We start from the raw sequence: 18,241 nt of genomic DNA, 5'->3' as shown, positions 1-18,241 counted from the left end.
GCCAAGAATTAAAACGAACAAATATAGATGTATTGTTCTGAGCCATATTGAGCACGTCTGTATATTTTTCCAACCCGTCAACGCGTGTAATTAACAAAGAATGCCTGATTAATTTTTTTAGATACTAACTCTAGCGAAATATCTTCAATACAAAAGTTGTAGCACTCGCTCAGAAAAACTGGATTATTTTTATCTCTGCTAAGATAACTTCCCTGTTAAAATTGTTTCCAGTATTTTTTCAAGCGCAAAATAAGTTTTAAGAAAATAGCACTTGAGTCCCGGCTAAGGCGCAGTGCTTTTGGTGCCCTCATATGTAAGTGGATGAATTAGAAAAAGCTTCTCCACGCACAGACATCCATTGAAAAAGCGAGGAATGAAGTAGAACAAGGAAGGAGGAAATAAAGAGAGAAGGTAATGATGTTAACCAGAAATGCAGCTGTCAGTGGCTGCGATAGACGTTAAACTACCGAAGGGGCGCACAGTTTTAGGAAAAACAAATTCAACAAAAAAGCGGGCGCCATGTGCGAATGTGATAATGGACTGGAAGCAGCATTTGACGCAGCGCAGGCATTTTTTAGAATGAATCTGTTGATGCGGACCCTTTGCCATCGTTTTCCGGGCCACATGACCTAGCGAGGCCACGTGACTTAGCGAGAGACGGAAGGAGGTGCTCGACAGGGGTCAGAGGGGTTGGAGTAACCCCTTTCATTCTTTCAGAATGCTAGCCTATACGCGTAGTGGAGTGATAGCCACCTAGCGGGTGCTTCCAACAGTAGGCTCGGGAAGAGTAGCAGACGATAACCCTTTGCAGCTACGATGGCTGAAGTTCGCAGTTGCGATTTCACTTTTGTCGGGTGCCAGACTGCTCATTCTGCGGTGACATCTGTAGGGAAGACTCTGGCCTTTGTGGGAGCGGGTATAAACACGATGTTACCGTTTTTTTTGGACAATCCGGTCGACATACGTGCCAGGTGCGTCCCGCAGACAAACCCCATGAACCCCATATACACGAAGTGGAGGTCGTGTTATGTAGCTGCTCAATTTCATTAGGTAATGCCATGTCTCGATCGTTTTAGTTTAATCCTACTCTTGCCGTAATTCAGCTTCTGCACCTCAATAATAAGCACCCGTTGTTTAAGCAGACTTATATATCAAACAAATCCGCTCGGTGCGATGTCTGCAGATGTCGTTGTGATCTTTCTGCCGATGAACACATGCGACATCGCCGAATAAGTGCAGTCAAATCCGCCTCAAGAAGAGTAAGTGCGAATTTATTGATGGAAATGCGTACACTTGTCTACGAAGTCGGCAAACACAAGGGTTAAAAGGAGAGCGTGTAGGGGCTGTACCACCGAAGAAATTCTTTGTACGCGCCGATGAACTGCCGTTTCCGCTGCAGTTTTTGCAAATTTAAATTCCCCAAGGGAGCTGCTTGTAAACGTACAAAGCTAAAGTCTGTCTAACTTTTCAGTACTTTATTTATATTAATAGAGAGAGGTGCCACATTATATATTTAAAGTCGATGAGTGCTGGCGGCAAGGCCGGGTTTAGTCCTCTGCGGCGTAAGCAAAGTAAGAAAGGATTTAGTTGAGTACAAAATTCATCTGCAAGAAGGGACTACGCTGGGAAACAAATAAATAACTTGGCGTGGTAAGTCTGCTCAGGCAGCATCGAGGTTTAATGACTTCCCAAACGTGACGCGTACTTTTCTGTAAAAATGGAACGAAAATACCATATGCAGCAACTATTAACGATTCTCGTCCTGAACTATCTATTTGCTGAACATATTTCCGAAAAAAAAACGACAATATCTAAGGTGCCCTGGGGCGAAAAGAATAAGGCTGTTAAAGAATCACTTGCTTGGTATCATTCCGATAAGACAGCGTGATTTAGACCTATTGCTTTGGACCTCAAAAAACTCAACAGGTATGCATGATGCAACAGCGCAAAGCCGCACCTAAAATAGATGCCAAAACATGAAGTGGGCCACCGCTAGGGTGAGGATTTACCGGGTCGCAAAAAACCAACAATTTCATTTCTTGCAAGCTTCAGTAGCTTTAATGGCTTTAACTTACAACACAATGCGCTCGTGCAATTGTGCGGCCTAGCTAGCGCAACGCGGTAAAGAAGCGCCAAACAGTAGAAGCGGCAAACTTCATTCAGAACTTTAGCGAAACGACTTTAAACCGCATGCTGCACTGCAGACGAACTTCGTAGCTTAGCCGTCTAAATATGATCGAGTGGAAAAAACACCGACACGACAATGGAAAGGATGATAAGAAATTTTCCGCCGAACGGCGGTGATCCATTGCTATTGTTGCTGCCGCTGAAGAGGCTTTGCGGGGAATGATTAGAACTCTATCGCCAACACGTTTTCGCCTGTATTTGAGCATTACACCGTGCGACAATTCTTAGACATTCCTTGAAGCTTTGGCCACTACACACATGCGAAGGGTGTTGCATATTTTGCTCTGAAAACGTGAATAAGACCGAGACGCACGATCAATCACGCAGCAAACTACGGCGCGCGGCTGGCTCCTTTCCGGAGTGTTCCGCGCAAGGCCGCCACCAGTGATGCGTCCATCGGTTAGCAATACACGCATACGCGACTCTTGTAGGGTTGTCACGCGGTGCATTTTCGGCGATCGAGCGAGATCGGCATCGAATTTATCGACGGTTGATTCCCCCGTGCCGCAAAAGAAACAAATGTTATGCTGGCGGTTTGCAGCCGACGAACAGCGCCAAGCGATTGAAACGCGATACCAAAACCGCGAGACTGCCGGCACTTCTTGCTTGCGCAAGACATTCATAGATTGAAATAGTGGACGTAAAGTTAATATTTAAAAAGTTACTTAACGTAATTACGTTAATTATTTAGGTATTTTCAATTATCGTAGAAGTTATGGCCGCCTGATCGAGTAATTTATATCAAGGATTATAATTGTGCTATCTGCCCCAGGCATTTTTTTAAATTTGGTGCAGTTAAAAAACCTGTATAATAATCACGAGTAGATATGGTTACAATGTGAATACACGTTCATGCGAAATAGTCTGTCTGTCTGTCTGTCTGTCTGTCTGTCTGTCTGTCTGTCTGTCTGTCTGTCTGTCTGTCTGTCTGTCTGTCTGTCTGTCTGTCTGTCTGTCTGTCTGTCTGTCTGTCTGTCTGTCTGTCTGTCTGTCTGTCTGTCTGTCTGTCTGTCTGTCTGTCTGTCTGTCTGTCTGTCTGTCTGTCTGTCTGTCTGTCTGTCTGTCTGTCTGTCTGTCTGTCTGTCTGTCTGTCTGTCTGTCTGTCTGTCTGTCTGTCTGTCTGTCTGTCTGTCTGTCTGTCTGTCTGTCTGTCTGTCTGTCTGTCTGTCTGTCTGTCTGTCTGTCTGTCTGTCTGTCTGTCTGTCTGTCTGTCTGTCTGTCTGTCTGTCTGTCTGTCTGTCTGTCTGTCTGTCTGTCTGTCTGTCTGTCTGTCTGTCTGTCTGTCTGTCTGTCTGTCTGTCTGTCTGTCTGTCTGTCTGTCTGTCTGTCTGTCTGTCTGTCTGTCTGTCTGTCTGTCTGTCTGTCTGTCTGTCTGTCTGTCTGTCTGTCTGTCTGTCTGTCTGTCTGTCTGTCTGTCTGTCTGTCTGTCTGTCTGTCTGTCTGTCTGTCTGTCTGTCTGTCTGTCTGTCTGTCTGTCTGTCTGTCTGTCTGTCTGTCTGTCTGTCTGTCTGTCTGTCTGTCTGTCTGTCTGTCTGTCTGTCTGTCTGTCTGTCTGTCTGTCTGTCTGTCTGTCTGTCTGTCTGTCTGTCTGTCTGTCTGTCTGTCTGTCTGTCTGTCTGTCTGTCTGTCTGTCTGTCTGTCTGTCTGTCTGTCTGTCTGTCTGTCTGTCTGTCTGTCTGTCTGTCTGTCTGTCTGTCTGTCTGTCTGTCTGTCTGTCTGTCTGTCTGTCTGTCTGTCTGTCTGTCTGTCTGTCTGTCTGTCTGTCTGTCTGTCTGTCTGTCTGTCTGTCTGTCTGTCTGTCTGTCTGTCTGTCTGTCTGTCTGTCTGTCTGTCTGTCTGTCTGTCTGTCTGTCTGTCTGTCTGTCTGTCTGTCTGTCTGTCTGTCTGTCTGTCTGTCTGTCTGTCTGTCTGTCTGTCTGTCTGTCTGTCTGTCTGTCTGTCTGTCTGTCTGTCTGTCTGTCTGTCTGTCTGTCTGTCTGTCTGTCTGTCTGTGCAGAATAAGCCTACACATTTATACGAGTTTAATCAAATACATAAAAAGGTTAATGTAAACTGTACAAGAACAGGATGGGGCACATAACATATTGCTTGAAAACCGCATATTGATAAACAGAAAGAACTATCTGTAAATGGCGTAGAAAATGGGAGACCACGGGTACATATGGTTGATATGGCAATGGCCTCAGTTCTGAGTTTACCTGTGTCAGTTAGGCATGCCTTGAGAATAAATTATCCTTTGTTCTCGCATGTATGCGCTTCAAAAATGCGGCGCAGGTTCGGACGGTCGTGAATTGACATGACCAGCCACAGACAACTGGCTGCTGCATCACTAGCGTCACCGTTTACTCAAAGCGGGGTACCGAAGGTTTATGATGAGGTCAGAGAACCCGACCGACAAGCCACAGCCGAGCTGCTCAAGACTTGGCAGGCGTCATTTTTCCCGTGTTCCAGTGAAAACGACGCGAGAGACCACCAGTACCTGGACGTCGGCTGTGGCCCCGGAAACTTCACGCTGAAGTACCTCTTGTCCCTGTGCCCTCCGACGCTGAAAAGACTCGTGGCTTCGGACAACTCGGAGGCCATGCTCGATTATGCGAGAATGGTCCACGCCCACCCAAAGATTGATCACCGGTTGCTGGACATCGCTGTCGACGACGATGTGACTCGGTTCATCGCCGAGGAGGGTCGCTTTGAGCGGGTCTACTCCTTCCTCGCGTTTCACTGGATTCAAAACAGGGGAGCTGCACTGAAGAACATCGAGCGCCTGATGACATCTGGTGGCGAGTGCCTCGTTATATACAATCCCTACCCCGCACCAGCGCTGCTCTACAGGGCACTACTGGAAAGCAAGTCGTGGGCGAAATACCACGATGTAAGTAAAACGGTGATGTTATACCAAACAATGGGTATAAGCGAAGTGCCGCCACTCTTACATATTTTTATTCGTACGTTTACGTTACGTGGACTACACAGATCTACATAGAGTTTACAAAAACTTTCAGAAGTTGGAGGCAGATAGCCAACGAGCACTTCTGTTCATTTCTTGTTTAGGGATGGCCTCAAGAAGACAGTGTTTGGAATGTGCACCAATGCTTTGCTGACCTCCTCAAGACGTCTTCACTTTGCAATAGATGTGAGAGCAACTATTCCTAGTCTGATTCAAGCTGTCACTTACTCTGCAAGCATTTTGCTGTTCTCCTCACTTTTAAAAGTGAAACTTTCCTTTGCGAGCTTCGCCGGGTTTCGTGACCATGGGTACTGCGGCTTGGCTGTTCTCTTGCCGAATAGGCCAACCAATCACAGCAGAGTACGCCCACCGTGTGCGCTGTTGGGTTCCTTGCATCGCCACCAAATAACGCTCGCCTCCGCACATCCTCGGGTATGTGGAAAGGTATGTGAAGTATGTGTTGGAGTAAGTGAAAAGGTGTAATGTTTCCAGGACTTACATTTGAAAATGAGCTTGTTTGCTTGAAGTCATGGGCAGAATTGCAACTCGATGGCAACCAAAGATCAGTAGGACGCCTCGCATTGGGCGCTCACAGGAAGACTAGAAATGGAGCTGTGCAGGCTGATATGGGCTTGACAAGCTTTTAATTGAGGGAAGCTCAGAATGAAATTGATTTTAAAGAATGACCAAGGAATGTGAAAGAAAGGAAGTGGGTGGCGAGAGTGTTCAGTTATTTATATGCAAGCAAAACATTGATTTACAGCGGGGGAAAAAAACTAGGCAGCTTACCCGCAAGTATTCGACAGATATGGTAAGCAACATGGCAACAAAATACGTGAAACGCAGAGTGAAAGAGCCTGCGAAAATCTCATGGGTGGCGGTAATGGAAAAGGAACTTGCTATTAGTAGCTACATAAGAGGAAAAAACAAAATCATAAAAGAAACAATTCATGATAATTCAAAAGGGAGTGCCTTACTTTTAGAAGCGAGATCAGGATTCCTTAGAACGCGCAGTTATAAAGCGAGGTACACCAAAGAAGGCAAAACGTGTGCTTGCTGCAGCAAAGCTAGGGAAATGATGGAACAAATCTTATTACAATGTGAAGAAACCTACCTAACACCTTTAGGTTTAGGCTCCTTTAGCGTCCTTGAAGCCCTTGGCTTTAGGGAAGTGAATATGTCCGCAATAGAGATTAGTAAGAGGCGATTCGAGGTTTGATGGCAAGAACGTATGGAGGCCACAAACAACGGAGGTGTACAAAGTTCCCAGTAGTCATTTGGAAAGTTTGATGCTGGGAATTCATTGTGTGTTGCTTTCTTTTTCAGAAAGATATGTAGGACATAAAGCAAAATAAGGACAAGAGCGTGGTGGCGCAACCCACCATCCCGTTTCAAAGGGCGCTCATAGCATCCATCCGTCCATCCGCGGCAGCAGCGGCGTGGGGCGTGCACGGAAAAGAAAAAGAACGAGAATTGCAGCCGCGGATGCGCTTTCCTTCGCGGCTGCAGGGTAATGTGGAAGCAAACGCTTCTCGCTAGAATGGATTCGAATTGCTCTACCTACGTACATGCATGCTGCCTCTGAAATATGATGCTTTGAAGGCGTCCATCGTACTCGCTTGTAGTCCGCAACACACTTTAACATAAGCCTAGGTGTAACCTCTGCGTGCGTTCGTGCGTGCGTGTGCGTGCGTGTGCTGGTCTTTCGACTGTCTATGCACTCATACGCAGCTTCTCTGTATATAGATTCGAACTCGTTGTATCTGTCGCATTTTTTTTTTTTGTAAGGGGTGAGAAGTCCCGAAGATTTAGAAACACAGGCCTCTGTTGTTTCTAGGAGCTATCGCGCAACCTGGCGCGGAATTTTTTTACAGGAATATGGTCATTGCTTAGGACAGAGTATGACGCGCCCCCGTGAGTATGCTTGCATATGCAATATACCGTTTCATGTCTCTAATAATTTTACCATTATCCAATTTCATTCATTCAGTGAAATTAGCCTGGTGGTGGCCGTACCTAACTATGCACAATATGGTTTGAGCCAATTAAGACAAATTTGCAATGCATTATTTTGTTATTGTTAGCACGACAACAGCACATTTATAATTTGGCAAAAAAAACAGCATACGTATTTCAACAAAAGAATCTCAGTCTTTTCAGAAGTTAGCAGCGTACGTTGACTGCGTTCTTCTGGCGGAAGAAGCTTATTTATCAGAGAAAAGAAAGCCGCACCGATTGTGTAGTTTTATCGATGTAGCGAGGTTTTATGCAGGCTTCGTGATGGCACCAGAAAGGCCTCGCGCACGCATTATAATGCTGGGCGTGCGTTGAAGGTTCTCTAGATAGCCGAGTGGTTAGTGCGCTTATAAGGAAAGAAGTTCTGTCGCTAATTGCTCAGCCACGGACACAAATATTTTCGTTGCGAATTATAGCGAGCTGGCGCATGAAAGCTCGTTGCAGCGCGCAATGAATTCCTCGTATATTTCATGAGCGTACTTGCCTGCACACAATTTACGCGTGGTGGAGGATGGGTTCGCTCTTGTATTTGGCGCAATTAATGGTCTGTTAACCTGAGGATAAAAGCATGCAAGTTACTTCCTGTTTTCAACTTCATGTTATTAGCTTGCTATCGCAGGCGGCCGTTATATTGTTGTTAGCGCTTTCGGCTCCCAACTGCAAGTTGCCAGAAGGTCGTAAGTTCGTATCCCAGTGATAATAGGTGAATTCGCCCTGTGTTGAAACGGACAGCACATTGCAGCTAACTTAGTTTCGAACGGTCAAGAAGACGATCGACCCTAATAAGAACACTATAACTACGCTCAGACTACTACAGTATTCCTTACTATTACTAATTTCGTTAATTTCGCAATGAGAACTTGATGATTAGACGAGAAAATGTAGGTCAAGTTACAATGTTTTAAATTTAGTGCTAAACTCTCAGCGCCGGTACGTAAGTGTGCCATCGAGCATTTCAAATTTTGTTTTTGTAGTTCGGCCTAATTGGGGCTCAACAAAAGTTATTGAAATTTGGTGTGTTCTATCTTTCGCTCCTTTATAACACAACGCACTCAATGTTTACCAAGAGACAATTAACTAGGCCCTAGCAGACACATTTAAAATCCATAGCGTCATGGTAAGCTGGTGCGGGAACTTTAAGGTGGCGTCGCCACCCGCATTTCATATTTGCGCCCTTTTTCTGGACTTTTCTCGAGGTAAGATCGGTGTTTTTGGTACTATAAAAAAGCTAATTTACCAATATAAAATAGCCGGTATTTTAGTTGACATTAAGAGAAAAGATATTGGCTCGCCATCCCGGCGCGGCGATACTGGATGTCCAACGAAGCTGTTGAAAACTACCATTAAAACTGCCGAGTGGAGTATGCAATGCTTCATTGCTCAATTCTTCCTCGGGTGCATCATTCAGCCGCAGGTGAATGTGGACGTGTAGACTTCCCATGCGCTGAAATTGCACGGCCATACGACCAGCGGCAGCACGCCGCCGCTGATCGTATTGCCGTTTATTTTCCCTTTGGCGCTCCTCGTATTCACGTTGCTCCTCGGCAGTCCTAACGTTGCCTAACCCATAGAGGAGCTGCAACAACAATGAAGTCAGTTCCTAGGCTGGTTTTATATCTGAAGGGCTGGTCACGTCACTCCCCACGTAGCAAGCTGCTGTCACCGCGGCCGCTTGCGCAACAGTAATCTTTACCGCGAAACGCACGCGTGGAGTGCTACGTGCTTCGCGGTGCTATCAGCAGCGGCTTGTATTCAACTATGTGGGTTGGATTCATTTTTTGTGCTTGTTCTTTATCGAAACAAATGTTGTGTTGTATGGTGTACGCGTTTTTCGCTTAAATGTCTGAAGGCTTTTTTTTTTTTTTTTCGGGAGGTTCGGGTTGGCGGGGTAACGCAGCCAGTGTCGTCTCGTGTGTCTTCACTGTGTCCGTGTCAGTGCGCTGTTTTACCAGCAAGGGATGATGAATTATCACCACCAACTAGCCAAGCTTTCCACATTACTAAGCGCAGCTCTCCCCCTCCCCCCCCCCCTCCCCGAAAACGCCGCGTGAACTCTCAGCTAACTAGAGGTTAACAGCTTCGCTGTAAAATGGAGCTGGGCAAGCCATGTAATGCGTGGGGCAAATAACCGGTGGACCAGTACAGTTGCAGAATGGCTGCCAAGGGTAGGGAAGCACAGACGAGGACGGCAGAAAATTAGGTGGGGTGATGAAATTAGGAAATCTTGGAGGCGCAAGTTGTAATCAGCTAGCGCAAGACAGGGGTGATCGCAGATCGCTGGGAGAGGCTTTCGCCCTGCACTGGACATAAAGATGTGCTGATCATGAATTTACTAATGCAACTGAAATCTTTCTTCTCTTTGGTATCACTTTTGCAGCTGTCACGGTTAAAGCTAACATATCTGGGATGCTAGCAAGCTATCCTTGGGATGGTTCATGGGACGCCCAATATCCAGTACAACGGGATCATTCGGATCACTTCGAAGTGTATGTAAAGCGCTCGCGCTTGTCTGAGACATGCTGGCGGCGCTCGAGAGCGGAGTGTCGAGCCGAAGCTTTCTTCGTATCGGTTTGCCGAAAGGGGTTCAGTTCCGATTCAACTCCAGATAGAAGGAACAACGGTTCAGAACCATTTGTATTCGTTTGCATAACCTAAAACGTAATAGCAGGGAAACAGCATAAATTTATTTTGCACGAGAATGCGAGTGACAGTGACAGAAATACAGAAAAAAAGATGGTATACGCTCGCTGCAAGGAAATCACATTGCACAAGCGCAGCTCAGAATCTAGGCTCTAGGTGGCCTGTATTCTTTACCAGTGTTAAAAATATTTTTTTTCTTCGTTTCAGCGTTTGTATGTCGCTTTACCAGCTTCAATTGTTGTGTTCATATAGGAGGTTCATATAGGAGCTGTGTGTTACCAGTACTCACCTACGGGGCAGAAACCTCGAGGCTTACGAAAAGAGTTCCACTCAAATTGAGGACGACGCAACGAGCTATGGAAAGAAGAATGATAGGTGTAACGTTAAGGGATAAGAAAAGAGCAGATTGGGTCAGGGAACAAACGCTAGTTAATGACATCTTAGTTGAAATCAAGAAAAAGAAATGGGCATGGGCAGGACATGTAATGAGGAGGGAAGATAACCGATGGTCATTAAGGGTTACGGACTGGATCCCAAGGGAAGGGAAGCGTAGCAGGGGGCGGCAGAAAGTTAGGTGGGCGGATGAGATTAAGAAGTTTGCAGGGACGGCGTGGCCACAATTAGTGCATGACCGGGGTTGTTGGAGAAATATGGGAGAGGCCTTTGCCCTGCAGTGGGCGTAACCAGGCTGATGATGATTACCGGCTTCGCATGACGGTCGCTGTTTTCCAAGAATCATGAGTCTACGGATCACTAACATGACCACCTCCTGACGAGCCACGTTGAAAACAGAACTAGGGGTGCTCGCTTTTTGAAATGGCTGCAAGCTCCTCTGTACATAAACTTGAGGTACCAAGGTTGAACAACAAGCGCAGGTAATGCACGGATGAAAAGCTACGGCGTTGGTGGCCAACTGGAATCGAAAACCGTTGTACTTTTTCTTGATTTCTTTCTGAAACAAAAACAAGAAAGGAAAAGAAAAGAAAATAACTCTTACATTTCGGTTCCTGTGTTGTTCGAGCAAAAATAACTTTTTTAGTTATCAGTTATGGTTCGATATCCTGCTCGAGAGTACATTTAGAATATCAAAAATAATTACTTGCTCTTGCAGTAGCACTGGTCCTTTCATTGCACGCCCTTGACCAATGTAGCCAAACTGTGGTCACCTGCCGAACACGTTCTTTTGCGAATCATTGACATCCTGCAGGTGATCTGGCGCGCCATGCCCGTATTTCATGAACATAGCGACGCTGTCTCCTTGAGAAAGAACCTCTTCGACCTTGTCAAGCTAACAGCGCTCATTCCACTGACTTGTGAACTGGTTGGAGTCAACGTCAAAAGTGCAAGCATCGACGACGCTGTGCGTACGTATGCGACAGACGCTGTGGTTTTATTTAGGTGAATTTAATCATCTTTACCGAGCGAGTTTCACTAAGGATACAGACACTAAAAGCAATCAATTTATGACGGAAGCTCCTGTATGCGCGACATAACATCTGCATAATGGATAATGGAACTGCTAGCTCATGGCTGAATATTGTGACTGTGTATTTGGACAGGACCATGCACACAACAGGGAGACGTAGAGGAAGTGGTAGTCGATCTCCTGGTGCTATGACCTTTATACCCGCCTGCGTGATTGCCACTAACTTTTCGCCATGTAAATTGTTGTAAATACATTTGACCATCGCGCTTCCTCTTCGGGTCCGGGTAATAATATAAAGGCGTCGTATTATTGCGGCATATGTTACGTTTCATTACATTACAGGTGAGAGTTATACCAAATTAATGATGTATGGTCATGCCAGAGGCTATGGTGATCCATGGTAATCTCTTGAGTAATCTATACTGTAATATTAGCAGTAATATATTCAGCAGTTTTTTATTACCCTTGCACATGAAGTCTACTTATAGCAAAATGCCGCAGAAAGACTCGTCCGCCATGTGCACTACTTCAGTGTAGTGAATCCAGCGTAACATATTTTTATTAAACATTCGTCGAATAGGCGTTATTGCAAAGCAAGAGCAAAACTTTCAGCCCCCCGCTGAATGGATGCGGAGGCATCTACTATATGAAATGACATTGCTCCTTGTAGAAATTATGTTCTTCTACTTTAGATTCGTCCGACCAGTTACTGGATGAAAAATACAGGCGTAAGAAAATACAGTTTTCTTGGCATGTCGTTTCTGAGAATGAGAAGCTTTATTTGGGTACAATTAAGCACCTAAAGTTCCTGATGCAATGCTGCGTGACCATGCGTATTGCCTTTGAAAGGTGCCACACGTTTGCACGAAACTTGTAACAGGTAGGCGCGATGATGCTAAAAGAATATGGTTTTCACATGCCGCTGAAATTATCAAAACGACAGCCTTAACGAGAATAAGTGCGCTTTATGGATGGTGCCAGCTTTCCTGTACATTTTTATTCTAGACATTTGTAATTTGATAACATTTCAGATATTCATTTTTCTAAGAAACTGTTTTGTATTTATTTTTTGACGACTGTAAAAACTGCCTTCTGTATTGCCTTAGCATTTGCTTTACTTAGTTTGTGCCCTATACTACTACGCTGTCTGTTAAGTTTCTATTTTTTATTTATTTTACGGTAGCGCTGTTACCGCTCCGAAATTTTGCCATGGGGCTGTGGCCTAGTCAAGCTGCTCTGAAAAACAGCTTTTTGTCACAGTCTTTTTTTCTGTATCAGTGACAGAATAAAAAATAAAGATTGATTGATATTATAGGTGGTGCCAAGTGTTCCGAGGTTTATGCATCCGCTGTTGACTGCCACCTGTTTGATATATTCGCATCAGTGATCCTCAGGACACTCCAAATGTTAGATAGAGCACATAATTCCCTCTTATTACCTGATCATATTTTCGCCTCCGACGAAGATTCAGATAAAAATCTATGTAAATTAGAAGTACGCGCAAGAATACGTTCATTTTTGCAAACATATCCGAAGAATAACTCTCATCGTTTTTGGCTGTTCAACTACTCAGCACATTAAAATGAAGACTTTGAATAGTGACGTGGTTGCTTTATTTCTACTGGAATCTTTAGGAAACATATAATACACATCCTTAGCATTTCCATTAAAACAAAAACAAAGTGCAAAACAAGACGTTAAGAGATGATTTCTTTTATAGCGTGAACTTTATTTCACTTTTCAGGTTTGTACGCAATTGGCACCCCCATATATAAGCTGCTCGCAGAAGAAGAGAAACCCGAGTTGTTCAAGTTCGTCAAAAATTTCATGCTGCAAGGACATTGCTCCAGCTTCTCAACAGAAGGAACAACAAAACAGCTCAGATTTGTTTTTCACGGCTACAAACCGTAGGCTTCATTTTTGTCTCCACCAATGCATCGAGAACCGGCAGAGTGACGTAACAGCCCAAACCTCTCACTCGCAAACTTCGCAAATTCTAGTGAAGGTGAGCTTTACAAAGTACAGGCGGAATGCTGAGATTAGAGCGTGCAAGGAACGTGATTAGATTTTATTGCAATAAATACCGGTTCACGTCCCCGCCACTTCTGCGTCAACTTAGGCCTTCTTGACTTCTTTGCCATGGCTTTATGACAACACCTCAATCATCCCTTTGCATACTCAGTGAATATATTTATCCTTGAAGCCTCTTGTGTGTCATGTGTTTCCGAGATATCTAATCGGCAAGTTTTTTACTTGTGATAACAAGTAGTACTTAGCGTTTGTACGGCGTCGTGTCAAATTGCTTGAAGCCTCGCGCGTCATATGTCTAATAATCATATGTTTAATGTTGTCTGTGCCGCGGACAGCGGAACAGCTTCCGTAAATGGCATGTGTGCCGCATAAATTTGTATCGCCAATCGTTCCACTGTGCTTTCCTTCCCCGCCATCGACCCCTCTCCCCACAACGTCATTGTCAGTCTGGACTACCACTCCACGCATGGCGCCCTCATAGACTCTTCAGCCTGCATACCCTCCGCCTTGACCTCCCTGTTCCTAGATCTTCACCGAACTGCCGCTCAGTTGCTTCAGTTCGGCGGACTTCCCTCGCTTGCCACTTTCGACTCCGAGGTACGTTCACTGTGTGCCATCCGCACTGGCTAGATGGGGGCGAAATGCGAAAACATCCGTGTAGTTCGGTTTAGGTGCACGTTAAAGAACCCCAGTTGATCGAAATTTCCAGAGTCCTCCATTACGGTATTCCTCATAATCAGAAAGTGCTTTTGGCACGTCAATATCATCATCATGAATGAACTATTTTATTCTATGCTGTGGCGGCACTCTTGTAAAACAAATGTATGTGTTATATATCTTGGAACATGTTTGTGTCACATTACTTGTATGCCTTTCTTTAAAAGCCATTGTAGTGCTTCTGTTTGTGAGTATATCTGCCCAGGAGCGTTTCTGTATTACTGGTTATATTTTGTTCCCCCCACGTAATGCTTTTATGGCGATGTAGGTACTCTGTAAAAAATAAATAAATAAATAAGCCTGGTTACCCCCACTGCAGGGCAAAGGCCTCTCCCATACTTCTCCGACAACCCCAGTCATGTACTAATTGTGGCCATGTTGCACCTGCAAACTTCTTAATCTCATCCGCCCACCTTACTTTCTGCCTACCCCTACTACGCTTCCCTTTCCTTGGAATCCAGTCCGTAACCCTTAATAAGCATCGGTTATCTTCCCGCCTCATTACGTGCCCTGCCCATGCCCATTTCTTTTTCTCGATTTCAACTACAATATCATTAACTGGCGTTCCTTCCCTCACCCAATCTGCTCTTTTTTTATCCCTTAACGTTACACCAATCATTCTTTCCATAGCACGTTGCGCCGTCCTCAATTTAAGTAGAAGCCTTTTCGTAAGCCTCCAGGTTTCTGCCCCGTACGTGAGTACTGGTAAGACACAGCTCTTATATACTTCTTTCTTGAGGGATGATGGCACCCTGCTGTCAATGATCTGAGAGTACCTGCAATGATCTGACAAGCCTATTCTTATTATTCTGATTATTTCAGTTTAAAGATCCGGATCCGCGGTCACTACCTGCCCTAAGTGGATACTTGCTATTTGCTACCTTACCCTTGCTACTTACTATACTTACCTTTCTTACTTCCAGTGCCTGGCTACGTATCGTAAACGGATGTTCGTTTCCGAGACTGTTAAACATCACTTTAGTTTTATGCAGATGAATTTTGAGACCCACCCTTCTGCTTTGCCTATCCAGGTCAGTGAGCATGCATTGCAATCGGTCCCCTGAGTTACTAAGCAGAATAATACAGTGACCGAATCGCAAGTGACTAAGGTATTCTCCATTAACTCATCCACAATTCATCCCAATACAGGTCTCTGAATACCTCCTGTAAACACGCTGTGAATAGCATTGGAGAGATCGTATCTCCCTGTCTGACGCCTTTCTTCATAGGGATTTTGTTGCATTCTTTATGGAGGACTACGATTGCTGTGCAGCCGCTATAGATATCTCAGTATTTTTACATACGGCTCGTCTACACTCTGATTCCGTAATGCCTCCATGACTGCTAAGGTTTCGACTCAATCAAACGCTTTCTCGTAATCAATGAAAGCTATATATAAGGGTTGGTTTTATTCCGCACATTTCTCTATCACCTGATTGCTAGTCTGAATATGGTCTATTGTTGAGTAGCCTTTACGCAATCCCGCCTGGTCCTTTGGTTGGCAGAAGTCTAAGGTATTTCTGATTCTATTTGCGATTACCTTAGTAAATACTTTGTAGGCAAAGGACATTAAGCTGATCGGTCTATAATTTTTCAAGTCTTTGACATCCCCTTTTTTATAGATTAGGATTATGTTAGCATTCTTCCAAGATTCCGGTAGGCTCGAAGTTATGAGACATTGCGTATAAAGGCTCTTCCATTATCGTGGTTGGTGCCACTGGTGCTGTATAAATCTCTATAGAACTCCTCAGCCACTTGAACTATCTCATCCACATTAGTAATGATATTGCCCGCTTTGTCTCTTCACGCATACATCTGTTTCTTGCCTATTCCTTGTTGCTTCTTCCTTGCTTTCAGGCTTCCTCCGTTCCTGAGAGCATGTTCAATTCTATCCATACTATATTTCCTTATGTAAGCTGTCTTACGCTTGTTGATTAATTTAGAAAGTTCTGCCAATTCTTTTCTAGCTGTAGTGTTATATGCTTTCATACATTTGCGTTTCTTGATCAGATCTTTCGTCTCCTGCGATAGCTTACTGGCATCCTCTCTAATGGAGTTACCCCCGACTTCTATTGCACACTCCTTATTGATGCCCATAAGATTGTCGTTCATACCTTCAACACTAATTTCCTATTGCTGAGTTAAGGCCGAATACCTGTTCTGTAGCTTGATCCGCAATTTCTCTATTTTCTCTCTTACCGCTAACTCATTGATCGCCTTCTTATGTGCCAGTTTCTTCCGTTCCCTACTCAAGTGTAGGTTAATTCGAGTTCTTACCATCCCATGGTCACTGCAGTGAACCTTGCTGAGCACGTCCACATCTTGTATGATGCCAGGGTTACCGCAGAGTATCAGGTCTATTTCATTTCTAGTCTTGTCACTCGGGCTCCTCCACGTTCACTTTCGGCTAACCCGCTTGCGGAAAAACGTATTCATTATCCGCATATTATTTTGTTCTGCAAACTCTACTGATAACTCTCCCCTGCTACTCCTAGAGCATATGCCATATTCCCCCACTGGCTTGTCTCCAGCCTGCTTCTTGCCTACCCTGGCATTGAAGTCGCCCATCAGTATAGTGTATATTGTTTTGACTTTACCCATCGCCGAATCCACGTCTTCATAAAAGCTTTCGACTTCCTGGTCATCATGACTGGATGTAGGGGCGTAGACCTGTACGACCTTCAATTTGTAGCTCTTATTAAGGTTCACAACAAGACCTGCCACCTTCTCGTTAATGCTATAGAATTCCTGTATTTTACCAGCTATGTCTTTATTAATTAGGAATCCGACTCCTAGTTTTTGTCTCTCCGCTAAGCACCGGTAGCACAGGACATGCCCGCTTTTCAGCACTGTTTATGCTTCTTTTGTCCTCCTAAACTTATTGCGCCAATATCCTATTTACTGTCCTCTAATTCCTACAAAAGCACTGCTAGACTTGCCTCATTAGATAATGTTCTAGCCTTAAACGTCGCCATGTTCAGATTCCAATGGCGGCCTGTCCGAAACGAGGGATTCTTAGCACCCTCTGCTGCGTCACAGGTCTGACCGCCGCCGTGGTCAGTTGTTCCGCAGCTGCTGGTGACTGAGGCCCGGAGGTTGATTGTTGAATTCATATAGGAGGTTGCGGTCAAGTACTGCACCAGGGTGGCCAATCCTGTTCTGGTGAGGGAGTGCGTTACCGCTTCTGGTCACCGGAATCAGGCCGCCCTCGAGGCCTGTGTATGCAATTTGGTCAACACGCGGATTTTTTTTTTTTTTAATCCGGTGGAAAATTGCGCTTTACTGGGATTCGAAACACGGTCCTCTTGCACGCGAGGCGGATGCTCTGCCTCTACACCAGCGCTGCGCATAAAAACACATAAACCCCATAATAAAGAAAAAAATCCGCACTGGGGCCCGATGGTGAATATATCGCGCCTCTTATAGCCGACTTTCTTCTCTCACTCAGTATTACAGTAGCCCATACAATTTTATATATTACAGCGCATCGCAGCTGCCTGCCAGTGATCTATTTTCGGCTTTAAAACACAAATGCTGCCAAGCAGGACCTCTCTGGCGCTACTTAACGCATTCGACGATCACTGGGCAGCCTCTAATGTAGTGGTCGAAGGTTCAACCGACCGTATTTGACTTACATAGTCCGTGCCTTGTACAATATCCGACGTAAAGCACGCTCATGCCTTCTTCCACGTTCTCTTGTTCTATCTCCATATTTTTTACCTTAACTACTGTCCTTTGGCTTACACGATAGCTGTAAGACATCGGATCAATACTGGTGATGCCCCTCCTATTCACCGACGCAGTAGTGAGTGTACCTGGCTGAGCGAAGTTATTACAATGAATTGCTAACTTGCACAGGTTGGTACATGTCTGGAAAAAAACGAGTAAAAGCACAGTACTCGTTTTTTTCCAACCAAGTTATTCACTTAGAAGCACACGAAATGGCCACCAAAGACAATAGTGAGCCATCGTGTAGTAGGGGCATCATCTGTTGTCTTTGTGAAAAGAAAAAAAAAAGGTGATTCGTGGTAAACCTGCGTGGATTATTGTCACCTCAACAGTTGCAATATTGCTACGAATCACCTGCTGTTTCGTCGTCGTGTGCTGCTGTGTTTGGTATTAATGCGAGAAACAACCTTTCCGACGAACATCTGCCCCTTCTTTAACTAAGGGTGGAGGCTCGCCCGCACAAAGGCTGTTTTTGCCGAGGCTGCTACGGATGCTGTCTTTGGACGCCGCCCAGGTGGTCAGTCGCGAAGCGTTTCTGTAGCCGTAAC

At 45.0% G+C, this 18,241-nt stretch overlaps 1 protein-coding gene across 3 annotated transcripts in view; it reads left to right on the top strand.

Annotated features, from left to right (window-relative positions):
* LOC135913081 (juvenile hormone acid O-methyltransferase-like) overlaps positions 1-13,318 on the top strand; it is a 30,948-nt gene extending 17,630 nt beyond the window's left edge. The window contains exons 2-4 of one of the 3 annotated variants that reach the window (XM_065445748.2): positions 4,462-5,059; positions 10,998-11,150; positions 12,961-13,318. In XM_065445748.2, the coding sequence (XP_065301820.1) occupies positions 4,484-5,059; positions 10,998-11,150; positions 12,961-13,281 (1,050 nt within the window). In that variant the 5' untranslated portion in view covers positions 4,462-4,483 and the 3' untranslated portion in view covers positions 13,282-13,318. Of the gene's footprint in view, positions 1-4,447; positions 5,060-10,997; positions 11,155-12,960 lie in introns of those variants that run through there. The other 2 variants (XR_010567879.1, XM_065445749.1) reach the window with 2 other exon arrangements.
* The last annotated feature ends 4,923 nt before the right edge of the window (positions 13,319-18,241 follow it).

This window comes from Dermacentor albipictus, chromosome 2 (genome assembly GCF_038994185.2).
Source record: "Dermacentor albipictus isolate Rhodes 1998 colony chromosome 2, USDA_Dalb.pri_finalv2, whole genome shotgun sequence".
NCBI classification, from domain to species: Eukaryota; Metazoa; Arthropoda; class Arachnida; order Ixodida; family Ixodidae; genus Dermacentor; species Dermacentor albipictus.
The sequence above is the reverse complement of the archived record's forward strand: the minus strand, read 5'-3'. Positions and strand labels throughout refer to the sequence as shown.